The sequence below is a fragment of the Paroedura picta genome, chromosome 5 (genome assembly GCF_049243985.1).
Source record: "Paroedura picta isolate Pp20150507F chromosome 5, Ppicta_v3.0, whole genome shotgun sequence".
In the NCBI taxonomy this organism is placed as follows: Eukaryota; Metazoa; Chordata; class Lepidosauria; order Squamata; family Gekkonidae; genus Paroedura; species Paroedura picta.
Window position 1 is genome coordinate 71794209 of NC_135373.1, and position 15547 is coordinate 71809755.

Here is a 15547-nt window from a genome sequence, read left to right on the forward strand (position 1 = left end):
TTGCTTATACTAGCTGTTTTTACAGCTCTACAGTTTACAAAAGAATATGCCTGTATATCCTCTAATAAATCAAGTTTGCAAATGCATTCCATGTGATTTGTTGGTGGAGGATTTTCTTCCAAGCTTTATGCCTGTTTCTTGTATCAAGGATGTTTTTTTAACTGCCAGTTAAAATGCTACTCATGGATCAGACGGTACCGGGCCGTGGCTCCTTCTCGTCCTCCTCCCCGGCAGCTCCTCCTTGTACTCCTCCCCGGCTGCTGCCTTGAGGGCTTCCCTGCCACTCTGCCACTGGCTCACCTTTGGTGCTCTCCAGCGGCTGCCCTGGCTGAGGCTCCCGCTTAGCATGGCACTGCGCAGCTGCTGCTGGCAGCGCCCCCCAGCGGGGGCCAAAACAAATTACGGAAATGGCCCACAGCAAGTAAATGCAGATCCCATTTAATGAAATACCTCCAAATAGAGGTTGGGGTGGGATTTAAAATGCTATTACTGTTCCATGGGATGAAACAAAAAACCATTTGCCTCAGTGAGCACTGAAATGGATTCACTTTCAGTCAAGTTTCCAGTGGACACCTAGCCATTTCAATTAACCCCTCTGTATCTTGGTACCTTCGACAGTCCCTGCTTAGAAGAATCCCACGACTAAAATAGCAAAATGCTAGAGGTTAGGGCAGAGGTACACTGACAATGGTCTTTGGGGGAATTTAAACAGAACTTATCTGAACTAGGTTCAGCCTCAGTCAGTACTATTCTGAGCCTCACTTTAATGAGAGCTAAAAAAAATTACCAAACCATTTTTTTTAACTAGAGAGGTTCAGAAACCAATATATGTAGTGGATATTTTCCAGGATTTTGTAACAAATGCCAGTAGCTTGAAACTACCTTTCTCCAACACCTATAATATTTATAAATGAATGAAGACTCCCAAATTTTCATTTTAATGCACAAGTAAATAAGGGTAAGAGCTGTACAAAAAGCATTTTAATTACACATAAATCTACACTGTAGCCATTATCATCTGTTTTTATCACACTCTAGTTGTAGGTATTTAAGAGGTCAATTATATTTTCTCTTTGGGGTATATTAAAATATGCTATCCTGCATGGATGCACAGTTCAATGACACATCATATAATTTAGTATAAGATACCGATAAAAATCTATATAATAAGTGCTGTACTGTCAAATACTTTGGAACTAGGTATTGAGGGTTGCACAGAGACAAAAGCTTTCCACAGGATTGAAACTATATTGTACAGCTGTCAGTATTTTCAAGGCCTATGAGCATGTGGTCTCTGGTTGTATATTTCCATAGGCACCAGCTGGATAATGCTTACCACAAGTAACATAGTACTTCTCCCCTCCAAGTCTAAAGCAACTTGGAAAGTGTTTAAAAATGTTCCTATTCATATATTCATGCATGCACCTTTTTAATGCAATGCTACTTTCAGAAATAAGCCTTCCTTCAACAACATTCTCTTTTTTGAACTTTCCTTAGAATTTGGCCAAACCAGAAGATGCCTGAAATATAGTGTAATATATTTCATCCCACCACTGAGGTGCTAAAAGTGCCTTCAATTAGGATGGGAATTAACAGACTCTCCCTATAGTGAGTCTTTCCCATTTTATATGTCTGTAAAGTTATCAAGCTACAGGTGCATATCTAGAGCTAGTGCCACACCATTGATGGGGGGAAGCTCTTCACAATTCATTGTCCTGTAGCGCAGTCATCCCCAACCTTTTTATTACCGGGGACCGGTCAAAGCTTGACAATTTTACTGAGGCCCAGGAAGGGGTAGTCTTTTGCTGAGGGGCATCGCCGCCGCCTGAGCCCCTGCTCCACTTGCTTTTGCGCCGGCGCCCCTGATTTTCCGCTGCCAGCTGGGGGGCGCTGCACAGTGCCACACCGAGGGGGAGCCTCAGCCATGGCGGCCGCTGGAGAGCACCAAAGGTGAGCTGGCGGCAGAGTGGCAGGGAAGCCCCCAAGGCAGCAGACGGGGATGAGGAGGAGCTGCGGTTCAGTACTGACTGATCCATGGACTGGTACTGGTCCCTGGACCGGGGGTTGGGGACCACTGCTGTAGCGGACCAAGAAATTACACTAAAAGTAATACAATATCATATCTGTTGTTCTGAGTAAAGTTTAAAAAGAGCACACCAATGCCCTCATACACAAAGTATAGACCCCACAAGAATCAGCTAGTTGATACTAAAGGAGGGGCAGCAGGGTAGGAATTTAGAGAGCTGATTACTCAGAATTTAGCTTTTAAAGTTAAGAGTACATGCAGCTCCAGCCTCAGGATCACAGTGTGCACATACAGTCTCTGTATGCACATGCAGTTAATTCCCCATCCAGCAAAGCATACAGGCATAGCAGCCTGCTTCTGGATGTGTAGTGTTCTAGCTGGATCAAGGTACCTAAGTGTTTACATTTTAGTTCCTATTCATCTTTGTATATTTAAAGGAGTAAAACCCAGCAAAATGTTTGCATTTATATGCTCAAGTCTTAGAGACCTATTCAATTTATCTGTGCTGCTTTTATTAGGCTAGCGACTGTAGACTACAATAATAGTCAATGAGGTTTTGTCTTGATTGAATTTTTCAGCAGAACACAAAAGAACCTTGCCATTAAAATAGTCCTTTATTCTCCTGTATGAAGGCGAAAGGTTTTTAAAGTGTTGTGATGTTCAGTAATGAGCTTCTATCTAAATTATCATTGGTGACAAACTCACAAAGCACTTTGAGGACACATAGTTATGAAATGCCAGAGCTGCCACTTTCTTTCCTGTAATTATAGGCTAGCTTGCAGCCCTTCAATGATCATTTATAGAACAGCCTCCAGTGGATTACTGAGAACTTGAAAAACACATACATACCTCTGCCACATCTCCCCTTCTTCTTTCCTTGCTATTGTTTACCAGTGATATGTAAAATAATAGTGCCTATTCATTTCCCTGTCTTAATTATACCAATCAAAGCACAGAAATAGCACCAGATCGAAATACAATGCAGGGAGACTAAATAAATAGGCTAGAAATTAACATCAAATTATGAATTCATGTATTTATGACTATTTTACACTCAAATTATTCTCTTTTATGCTTTTTACAGCCGTCACAGGTACATATTGCTGTTCAAAAATTCTCTATGATTTATAAATCAAGAATGAGATAATACTGAAAAATGAGAGGATTGGTGGATTTTCTCCGTCAGTGCCTAATTGCTGTTTCAAAATGCATATGCAAAGGGACATTTCATTAATCATTTAATCATGTCCCTTGCAGGAAGTTGGAACTAATGTTGCAAATACCCTTTTCATATGAATGCTCCATAATACTATCATATGCATTTGATATATTGCATATGTCATAAATTATAACTGCTTTAGAAAAAAAAGGACCAAGTGGGTTGTTATCCCTGAAGATACTTGTTACAAAATCTTTATTAAGTCTCCCCCTTATTGCTGGTTCTTTTCCGCAGCTTCAGCCTAGCTCCCAATAATGTTCTTTCTGATGGCAAAGGTCTGTAAATTACCCCCGCAATCACCAACACCATTTCACAGACCTGTTCTACTTCTACTGGTCTGCTAACAAGGCGATTACACACAAATTACTGAATGCCTATGAAATATTTAAATGCATTCTACTCTACTATGCATTAATAAGAGCAAAGCAAGCACTGGAATTCTGGTGAGCTCCAGTTCCTAATGTCCCCTAATGAGCCTCTTACTGTGACTGCAGTTCAAACAGAGAGGTGAAGAAAAAATGCAAAGGGTGCCTTCAGAAAGGCAGCACTGAACAAACATTGCCCGAGCTGGTTCTAATTTATGGGTCACTTTATAGGTATATTGATTTTTGTTTTCAAAATGGAATAAATGATGTGGTCGGCTGATGTTCTTTCAAAACTGCATGAATCTGGGGTGAGCTGCCAGACTTGCTCATGGAAAAATAAAAATACACACAGTTGCCTTTTCTAAAGAAACAATTAAAACAAAAATGATCCCAGTGTGATCAAAATAAGTATAGGAATGATTTCCCTTTATCATGTTTTTTTTTAAGTTTTTAAGATCTAAAAGATAGGGACCTACTTACTCTGAAAACTACAAATTACTAAACTAATCTGATAGGTAGAATTTCAAATGCCATTTATGAGGAAAGACCTAGAGAGTCTGGGATGGTTTCAACAAAGCATTTCAGTTTTCAACTCAGTGTAGCACCTGATTTTCTTTTGCACCAAAGGCTTCATGTTTAGATAAGGTGACCAGATTGTCCCACATTTGGAGGGACATCTGGGGGTACCTGGCAAATTGTACTTATGTTGAAATTAAAAATATATATATTACAATGCTATTTTTGCGTTCTATGCATTCTATGAAACTTTTTGTTGCTCCATATAGACCAAATTTTTAATCAAGACCCCCCCCCCCGGTCAATGGTGTCCCACTTTACCAATGTTAAAATCTGGTCACTTTATGTTTAAACCATGGAATGATTTTAAACAAACAAAAAATATGTTTGAATTTAGGTCATACATATGCCACCACTGGTTTAGTTGATTGTGTCAGATGTCTGAGTTTTGAGGGACAATGACACTGTTGCTAAAAACAGGCCTAATATGACCATTATCATCATCAACTCAATAATAAACAAGTTCAAAGAATGACTTCCTGGGGTCATTGTGTTGGAACCAGACTGCCTACTCAAAGCCAAAGGAAATCTGCAACAACTTTATGAATGGCAAAAATATATCATAGGTGGGCAGGGAAGGAATGCAGTGGGGGATTGAAAGAAAAAAATAAGGTGAAGTTTGATACTTAATTAATTTATATTACTCCTTCCACTGTACTTGTTTGTCACATTTAAAGGCTCTGATGATAACATAAAAGAAACTATTTTCTTTCAATGAACTGCCCTATATTATGTAGCAGGGTTTTTTCTTCCCCTCAAAATTTATAATAGTTCTGTTTTTAGGGAAAAGCATTGCTGGTCTTCGTATCCATAGATCATGTTTTGTTTTGCTGGCGTCTGTTGTATGCAGGTTAAAAAACATTTGTCTGCTGCCTGGAACACTATAGTGTAAATCTTATTTATTTATTTATTTAAAGCTCTAAAAGTCAAATCCATCTACACTGACTTAGGACCAATGGAATGATAATTAGTTTTTCAGACAAAATACACCAAAGTTTTGTCATATGTTATTATGCTCTGACATTTATAAGACAGTAATGAAGAGGTACTATTAAATGCTTTTAGTGATCTTTAGGGCTCCTTGCTTGGTGACCAGCAAAATGGTTTGCTTCTGTCAACACCTGTTTTATAGTAAAATTCCAAACAAATTCTTAAACATTTTGGCAGCCTTTTAATTAACCTCTTTATTGCCCAGGATTCTGTTCAGTAATTGTTCTCTCTGCACTTGCATAATCATATTTTCTGACCCAACTCTAAATTCTTGATTTTTTTCTTCTACCAAAAATAATTAATTTAACAGAATTGCTTTTGTTGAATAGATCACATGCACATGCAAAATTGTAATGTTACATTTCTTCATAATGATGGGGAAAGGCCCAGTAAATTCTTAGGATGGACATCCCAAGCAGACAGGATATCCAAAGAATGGTCCAGTTTCTCACTCTGTATAAGAAGACATTATGAGGCATCTGTTTGACAATAAGAAGCATGCATTAATAATTACTTTTAATCCTTTCTGTCTGCATGCAAAGTGGAATTTTGAAAATTCTAAAAATCCCAGTAGAGAGTAGCATATTTATCTTCTGGCTGAACAGAAATACAGAAAATCATTCTTGGCTAAAAGTCATATTCTGTAAGTTATTCTTCACTTCACTCCAAATCCTTTCCATTATTAAAAAAATGAAGCAAAGCCACTCTGTTTTCTATCTTAATCCTCCTTCTCAAATGCCTCAGGACAGCTCTTTCTTTCTTTTCTTTTTTAGTTAAAAAATAAAAGCATGAAGGCATCAACTTAAATCTGGTTCTGAACAAAGTTAAGAGTTCATCTTATATACCAGAAACTTCTTCAAACTTGTCACAGGAATACTGCAAAAATACACATGAGTAGTTCTGGGGAGCACTCCTAATGAATATTTTATTCTAGTGCAGTATCCTTGCATTAGTTCGATTAACAAGAATTCCAGTGTTTCAAGCCAGAACCTACAACATTCTTACAAAGATTAGACTAAGAGCAAGGCCTTGAAAACTACTGCCATTAGCCCTGTCATCCCCCATAAAGTTAATGGATTGGAAAAAGATCTACTGATTCTTTGCATCTTAAAGTTGAAGTTTAATTGTAACAAAAAGGGTATACAGGACTACACAGTTTGAATACAAAAAGATGCTATTGGGGATAAATGCAGTAAAATGGGATCAAGGAATACTACTGCAAAATGTAGAACTAGTTGTACAATACTTTTATTTAAGTCTAACAGATACATACAGATGGTTTCAAATAGAGGTATCATTGGAGTATAGCAGGCCTCAGCAGGCTGAATACTGTCTCCAATGCAATATAGCAGGCCTCAGCGGGCTGAATACTGTCACTAATCCCCCCGCACACACAGCACAGCTCTGATTTTCTTGGCCAAGGTATTCCTAGATGTCTATCATCATGCAGAAGAAACATTTCAGGATGCAGTTCAGGCTGAAGGAAATAGGGGAGTCACACTACCATAGATGGAAATCTTTCCATCAGAGGTTAGTAGATCCAAGTCATGATTTTCAGTCCACGAGATATAAAAGCCTTATCAAGCACCTGATATAGTAGGATGCATATGGAGACAGGATACAAGTTTGACAGGCCTGGGACAGACTACACAAAATGGAAGATGCCACACTGTTTACCAAATATAGAAACAATGGTAAACATAGAATAATATTAATTTGGTTATATTAAAACATTTTTATTCCTGTGAGTTATACAAAAGAACCATAAAAGCAGCGAGCCAAGTATTCACTACAGGAAAATATTTCTAAATATTAATTTGCTTGGAAAGAAAAAAGTTTGAGCTGATTTGGCTAAACACTCTTGGTATCAATTTATCCTTACAATAAAATATGCAGCATGTAGGTTGCTTTTATCAGAAATTGTTCCTGCAGCTTATATAAACCCCACCCAGAACAAACAGAAATGGTATTTATTCTTATTCTAAAACTGGGCAAAAACCCCTGTAAAATTACTTTACGTCTATCCCACAAAAGCTATTCCCAAAATCTGTAACCATTAGCTCTATAATAAATAAAAGAGCTAAGAAGGCTTGTGCAATTTGGCCGCCGCTATCCTGGGTGGAATGTGGGCAGAGGGTGTCTGGACTCTGAGCCAAAACTGTGTGCTTCCTGCTTTGCCCGGCAGCACTACTGCCGGCCCCGAGCAACTCTGGCCAGGAGCACTCTGGCTAACTCCCCGCCATTGAGCTCCCGGTTACCACGCCCAGAGTCGCTGGAGGCCTGGCGAGTCTGGGGGGGGGGTGCTGGCTCCATTCCTCCCTGGGCCAGGATGTCCTTCTATGGCCTCGCAGAGGCCGTGGGAGGGCTTCCTGGCCAACCGGCAAGTGCGCAGGGGCGGGAGGGCTGGCTCTACACCTCCCTGGGAAAGGAAGCCCTCCAATACCCTTGCAGAGTCTGCAGGAGGGCTTCCTGGCCCACTAGCGAGTGTGGGGGGGAGGGCCGGCTACACTTCTCCCTGGGAGTTCAACTGTTTAGGTTCCGTCAGGGCCCTGATCTCCTCTAGGAGGTCGTTCCACCAGGTGGGAGCCAGAATGGAGAAAGATCTGGCCCTAGTTGAGGCCAATTGGATTTCCCTGGGGCCAGGGATCACCAGGATGTTGAAGCACAATGCTATTTAAGGTGTGTAGGCAGAGAGGCGATCCCTCAGGTATAATGGGCCCAGACCGCATATGGCCTTAAAGGTGATAATCAAAACCTTAAGCCTGATCTGGAATTCAACTGGGAGCCAGCACAGCTGCTGGAGAATGGGCTGGATGTGGGACCTCTGAGGTGTTCCTGTGAGGACCCTGGCAGCTGCGTTCTGGACCAATTGCAGTTTCCAGATCAAGGATAAGGGCAGGCCAGCGTAGAGTGAGTTACAGAAGTCCAGCCTAGAGGCGACTGTCATGTGGATCACTGTGGCTAGGTATTCCCAGGCCAAGTAGGGCGCCAGTCGTTTGGCTTGGCGAAGGTTGTAAAATGCCAGCTGTGCTACCATCGTGATTTGAACCTCCATTGAGAGGGAGGGATCAAGTATCACTCCCAGGTTCCTGGCAGAGTGGGCCACTGTTAGCTGCACTACATCCAGATTGGGTAGGCATGCTTCCTCGCTTGGGCCTTTTCTGCTCAGCCACAGGAACTTTGTCTTTGAAGGGTTGAGCTTCAGATGACTCTGCTTGAGCCACCCTGTCACTGCTTCCAGGCAGCTGGCTAATGTTTCTGGAGGAGAGTCAGGCGGCGATCCATCAGGAGGAAGAGCTGGGTTTCATCAGCATATTGGTGACAGTCCAGCCCAAACCCCCACACCAATTGTGCAAGAGGGCACATAAAGATGTTAAATAGAGTTGAATTGTCCCCTTGGGGACTCCACAAGCTAGCAGTCCTATTGCTACCCTCTGTCCACGATTCCGGAGAAAGGAGATCAGCCACTGAAGGGCAGTCCCTCTGATCCCAGCATCAGTGAGGTGGTGAGCTAAAAGCTCATGATGTACTGTGTTGAACGCTGCTGAGAAATCTAATAAAACAAGCAGCGCCGACCCACCCCGGTCCAGCTGGCGACGGAGGTTGTCCATCAGGGAGACTAGCACTGTCTCTACCCCATGGCCAGGCCGGAAACCAGACTGGGATGGGTCTAGGACTGAAGCTTTTTCCAAGTATGTTGACAGTTGGTCCATGACCACTTTTTCAAGCATTTCCCCCAGAAACACTAAGTGCAAGATGGGATGATAGTTGTATGACTGTCGTGGATCCAGAGAAGGTTTTTTGAGTAGTGGACGAAGCACTGCATCTTTTAGTAGCTCCAGGAATTCTCCTGTTGAAAGGGAACTTCTCTCTTTCTCTTACTTTTTATCTCTTTCCTTCTGTTTTCCTGTGATTTTCTCTCTGTTTTTTTCTCCCTCTTCCTCTCTATATTTCTCTCTTTATTTTTACCTATGTTTCTTGCTATCACTCTCTTTTTTCTCTCTCTTTTCTTATCTATTCCTTTATTTCTCTTTTTCTATCTTCTTTCTCTCATTCTATTTCTTGGTCACTCTCTTCCTTTCCACATCTCTCTCTTTGCTATTTTTATTATTTGCTATTTTTGTCTCATAAAGCTGTTATGATGCTGTGCATCTGTGCCTTGTTGTTAAGCTGCTGCTGCTATATATCCCATTGTACGCCATTTGTAAACAGGCCTTTCTGATGTTTCTGCCAACATCCTGGCAACAAAGCAGTGCAATTTCAAATGAGCTAATTAACTTAATTGTTGATGAAGCATGAAGCAGTTCATTCACCCTGTTAGCTGCACCATGACAACATAAGAGCCTCAGCTTGTGAAGTTACTCATCTATATAAACCTTTCTATAACTTTCCATTAGGATTCCTTGTATGCTACAGTCTGTATGGCTATTCTCTCAAAGATCATATGGGGCCAGCGTTCTTGCTCTTATACACAGAATGAGAATAAACACAATATGAACACATACTTTACAAAACTGTTTATTTGTTCCAACTTGATCTTTATGGCCCATTATGCATGGGCCATAATGCCCGCGCTGTCGGTGGCAGCGCTTTGGGGAAAATCCCTGACAATGCTCGCCGACGCCACCATTGGGGGCGTGTCCCGGCCCAGGGCTATGGAAAGCCCGTGTTAAGCAAACGCAGGAACTTCTGCAGCTTCCTGGGTACACCAGGGGCCGGCAGAGGCTGAGGCCAGGTGCTGTGCGTAATCACCAGCGCTGGGTCTTTCGGCCCGCCCAGCCCTGACCTGCAGTGTTCCTTCAGGGACACCACACGGCCCTGTGGGCTCCGTGGAGCCTTGTAGCTGGCATGGGCAACCCCCTGTCCCCACCAGTGCATGTGGAGGGGGCCTGCCCCCCCACTCCCCCGGCCCCTCCCCACCTCCCTTCCCGCCACTTCACTTACCTCGGCTAGCAGCGATCCAACCCTCCTGGCCCCGGCGTAAGGTGCACGTGCATAAAACGTCTATCTCTTGTATTATTTTTAGAAGACATATGCAACTCAATTAGATGGATCTATGGCCTTACTCAAAGTGCGTTTAGTCAAGGCTATGGTCTTCCCAGTTGCAATGTATGGCTGCGAAAGTTGGACCATAAGGAAGGCCGAGCGTCAAAGAATTGAGGCTTTTGAACTCTGGTGCTGGAGAAGACTCTTGCGAATCCCTTGGACTGCAAGGCGAACAAACCAGTCAGTCCTAGAGGAGATCAGCCCTGACTGCTCTTTAGAAGGCCAGATCCTGAAGATGAAACTCAAATATTTTGGCCACCTCATGAGAAGGAAGGACTCCCTGGAGAAGAGCCTAATGCTGGGAGAGATCGAGGGCAAAAGAAGAAGGGGACGACAGAGAATGAGGTGGATGGATGGAGTCACTGAAGCAGTAGGTGCAAACTTAAATGGACTCCGGGGAATGGTAGAGGACAGGAAGGCCTGGAGGATCATTGTCCATGGGGTCGCGATGGGTCGGACACGACTTCGCACATAACAACAACATGGCCTTACTCACTATAAGGCAGATTCATATGTTCACCCATTTACAGTTAATTTTTCAAATGAAAAGGCTGTATAGATCTTGGTCATATTCTAAAGAAAATGGCACATGCATATTTTTTATTATTTCTTTCTGAATAGCAACAGTTATATCTTACAACATGACAAGGCATCCTTAAAGCAAGGAAAAAGTTTGAAGACAGATGTCAATGTGAGAAGCAAGAGTATGTTTTGGAAAAAACACAAAGAAGCACAAAGTGTATGTGAATGTTTCACCTCAAAGAAGGGAGGCCTGCTTGAGGTAGGGCCAAAAGCTATAGCTAGCATACACAGCCCGGGGTCCTGATCCGAGGCTTTGCCTTTGAATCCTCTGACACAAAAGCAATTGCATACAGATCTATGCTGCATACCTAGAGCTGTCTCAAAGAAATAGCCTGCTTCTCTTTGAGCTTCATTGGTGTGTTAGAACCTCTGCAATAATTTGGACCAGGAAACTGTTCTGGAGCTGTGAATCTTTCATATGCTACATTGATACTACTGACTTTTTTCTTGAGTAAGCACACATGAGTACATATTATGATTAACAAAGAACAGGTCTAAAATACACAGTTATTTGTTCTAACACATCCATATAATATATATAGCCTGTTAGTGAGAAATATTTTACTGCTGCATGAGTCTCTGATATCAAATGGCTGGCTTACTTCAAATCCTCCAAGGGTATATTTAACCAAAGCGGTAATAAGCAAATTGAACACTGTGCTACTGTAAGAACTATAGAAGTGTTTTCTGTGAGAAAAAGGATGATAACATGACCCTCCACAGATGGCCTTGATTATCAGGTTGTTTGGCACATAAAACAGCAACGTCTGTGGCACTTTACAGTTGAATTTGACTTGCAATCTGCATTTCGATTGCTCAGTAATAAAAAAAACCAACCTACTTTAAAAACTGTCCAAAATCTTCACAAATACTTTCACATCCAGGCCATTTGCAAACTCCATGGCCGTAGAGCGTATGAGAGGCTCCAGTCTCCTCATGGGATGCGCTGTGGTAAAAGAATAAGGCATCAGATTCCTCTCAAACACCCCCCCCCCCATAAAAGTTGGAAGCTGCTAGTGCATGTCAGGTTATGATCAGTGACAAACAGGTCAAAACAGGTCAATTCAGCTCAGAGCAGTCAGAAAAATCTAATTGTTCAACTGAATAGTTCAACTGCCAAAGCTAGATGATGTTCTAATTAGAGAAAAGATAGAGCCAAAGATAACTGTGAATAAAGAATGAAAAAAATGACAGTATTTTACAGTATGCTAATTTCACCATATGACTTCCATGTAATATTTTCCCTCTAAATAATCCCCTACCCCAAATGGACCTTTTTGTTTGTAACAAAAAGGGGACCTAACAAAGCCTTGTTTCTTTATTTTAGATTTTTATTAATAAAATCACTGTGAACAACAGCATTGACTAAAGTTTCATTCCAGGGCACTATTTTCTCAAGTAGTTTAATACTATGTATCCAAAAAAATCCATGTGGATGATGCCATTATGGGCAAAAAACAAAAGTAATATCTGTTAATTATCAAATTGAATTTAAATTTATTGTTGAAGCTGAAGCCATAACAATCATGCAAACAAAACATTACAACAGTAAGTCTGTTAATTATCAGTGATATATATATATATTTTTCTACCTCAGTTCTGTTGAAAGGCTCTAACATGCAGAAGAAGTAGCCATTTTCTGCATCTAGCTAACCTTGATGAAACAATAAAACTGAAAGCACTTCTAGATATACTTTGAAGTACTGGAAAGTAATATTATAAATATATTATACAGAAGCAATGCAAATAGTTAAAAGGAATCATATCAAAAATCTAGATAGATAGATAGATAGATAGATAGATAGATAGATAGATAGATAGATAGATAGATAGATAGATAGATAGATAGATAGATAGATAGATAGATAGATAGATAGATAGATAGATATCTGGACATGATGCCACAGGTTGGGCCTGAAGTAATCATTGTGCAAATTGAAGGTATTTCTGCACATACAAAAGGATGGGTGATTTCTCCCCAGAAAATTATGCACTATTTCTCCTTTACACTCATACTACACTGTTGGACAGGAATAAACTTTTCAATAGTACAAGACTGGGGGTTGCTGAAGATGGGGGTGGGGCATAAAATATTTGTTTTGTGAGTGTATCTTCACTTAATTAATGTACATGTAAACTAATTCTCCAAATTCTCTCTTGCTTGTCCTATACTTCAGAAAAATATCATAAATAGGCAAACACAGAATTGCAGTTATTCTAATAAGGCGACATAGCTATAATTAAACACTCTTAGTTTGAAATAGGGTTGCGTACTTTGGCCATTCGCTCCTGATGCAGCCAGTGCCACGCCGTGGGGGGGAGGGGAGGCACGGGCTTCAGCATGCCAAAGCCAGCACCTCCCCTCTCCCCCTGCGGTGTGGCGCTGGCTGCATCGGGAGCAAACAGCCGCTTCAGGTGCTGAAGTGCCCAACCCTGGTTTGAAAGTTCTACTGTTACATAGCCTTTAAATAAAAAGAAATTATACAGGTTCCATAATTATGGATTCAATATATGAATTCTATATAAACTTTCTGTAACAATCTTCAAAAACTGACTTAGGTGCTAGAGGTTTTAACTTTGGTAGACCTCCAAGATTTCAATCTGTTCTATCAGGTGGATATTCCAATAAACAATAGGACTCTACCCAATCCAGCTACAATCACTAATGATTCAACCCAGTTGAAAGCAACATGAATTCATTGTGATTAATGTATTCCTTTGATTTAAATGAATCTCAATCACAACTAGTTTCAACTGGATCAGCTCTAATGCTAAAAGTGATCCACATACTAAATTCTCATCAGAAGCAACCAGATTCACTAGTGGTACCTTGATCTTCCTTTCATTTCAGTGTGGCATCCATCAATTGGTCACACAAGTCCCATTAAAATAAAAGAAGCTGGCAAATCAGTAATATGTTCATCAGTGTAAGACTGTAACATGGGAAACTTTGGGTTGTATCCTATTGTGGGACTCAGCCAAGTATAGAACTTTCCTCTAGAGTAGCCTTTCGATCATGGAGGCACACTCAAAAAATTTCTTTCAGGCTTTGAGGCATACTGGAAATGATGTCAGCAGGCCATGCCTCTCTGCCAGAAGTGACTTGTCACCCAGAAGTGACATTGCTCAGAGGGAACCACTGCTTCATTAGCAAATTTTGTCACATGAGGCACAATTGAACAGGATGCCTGGGATCACCAGTCCATGGGAAATCCATCAACAAGTAGCTTTCACTGTAAAAATGGGCTTTTCTGGAGTCGCAGAAGGCCCCTCTCCTGCCAACCAAGGCTCACAGCATACCAGGGTGGGTGTTAAGCTGTGGTGGGCACTAAGCTGCAGAAGGCCCCTTTCCCTGCCACCCAAGGCCTGGAGCTCAGCAGTGACCTTCTGCAGCCTAGTGCTTGGCTGCGAGCAGGTGCAAGACCCCTCTCCTCACTATTTAAGGCCCAGAGATCATGAAAGGCCCCTCTGCTACCTCTAAATTAAAACAACAACAACAAAAAAATTTCCTCAACCCAGTCACCTACCCCCCACCAACCCCAAGGAAAGACTCCCCTCACTTGACTCCAACTGCCACCAATGACACAGGTTGACACAATGGTAAGAACCTCTGCTGACAAAGGTTTGAATGGCCGGGACCTCTCCTCTTTCCACTCCCTCCAGTCCCATCATTTGCTACTTTAGAAGGAGGTGGGTTGACCTACTCATATAAGGGTGTTTAATGTTTTTTTTAAATCCCAGCATGCCGCAGTACACCTTGGGTGCACCAATGGCACACCAATATACTGCTGCACACCAGTTGAGAATCCCTGCTCTAGAGGGACAGCCCACTGGAGGAAGTCTCCTTCTTTTAAACACTTCACTAAAATGTAAAATCAGTAATACACAATCTATTATAATACTCACTAAACAGTAATGAATCCTATAACACAGGCTAGGAATGTTACAATGATTTAATTCCTCTTCCTTTAAAAAAACGTTATTGAATCTAGAGACTAGATTTGAAGTGACTAATTGTATTTAACAATGGTTTTCTTTACTGTGTAAGTCATAACTATAATGCCCATGAAGTACGTTTATGACAGATGAAAAAGCAAATGACAAATCTCATTACCTGTCTCGTCTTGTATTTAGAACTGATGACTGTCCATTCACTATGGAATGATGAGTTATTGGTGGTGATGCTTTGGAAGTGGTGGAGGAGGTAGTAGAAGAGGAATTGTTAGTAGTGAGGTCTAGCCCTCCATGCTTAATGCCATTGTCTTCCATACTGTGAACTCCAGTAACTTCTTTCCATAACTGCTGAATATCAGCAGGACTTAAGCCAGCTATAAAATGAAAGAGAGTTCCACTAATACAGCAAAGGCAAGAGGTTCATATAATGAGCTCAGTGTTATTAATGGATTAATGCCAACAATAAAAGTGATCCAGTTTTTCCAGTACAATCAACATGCAGTAAAAAAACCCCCTTCATTTTACATCTATTGACATGGAGCAAAATTTGGCTCTTTTTTCTCTTACATTACAGTCAATTTAAAGGTCACTGGCTTACCTAATATGCTATTACTTAAAATATTTATTCAAAAATCAAAGCTGTATATGACAAGTAGCAACTACAATTTGAAAAAACAGGTAGTCAAAGAAGCTTTTAAATGAAATTTTCATTATCTGTGAAATCCAGTTTTTTGAATCTTAACAATGGGTAAATGTACCCAAAGTTCACAAAATTTTTCAGAAGCATTT

General features: G+C 41.1%; 1 protein-coding gene across 22 annotated transcripts in view; it reads right to left on the reverse strand.

The window, feature by feature from the left end:
* The window catches only part of FOXP2 (forkhead box P2), a 551538-nt gene that overhangs the window by 45903 nt on the left and 490088 nt on the right, over positions 1–15547 (reverse strand). For all 22 annotated transcript variants that reach the window (XM_077338473.1, XM_077338465.1, XM_077338474.1 and 19 more), the window contains 2 exons: positions 14919–15132; positions 11646–11750 (listed from right to left, as the gene is read on the reverse strand). In XM_077338473.1, the coding sequence (XP_077194588.1) occupies positions 11646–11750; positions 14919–15132 (319 nt within the window). The remainder of the gene's footprint in view (positions 1–11645; positions 11751–14918; positions 15133–15547) is intronic.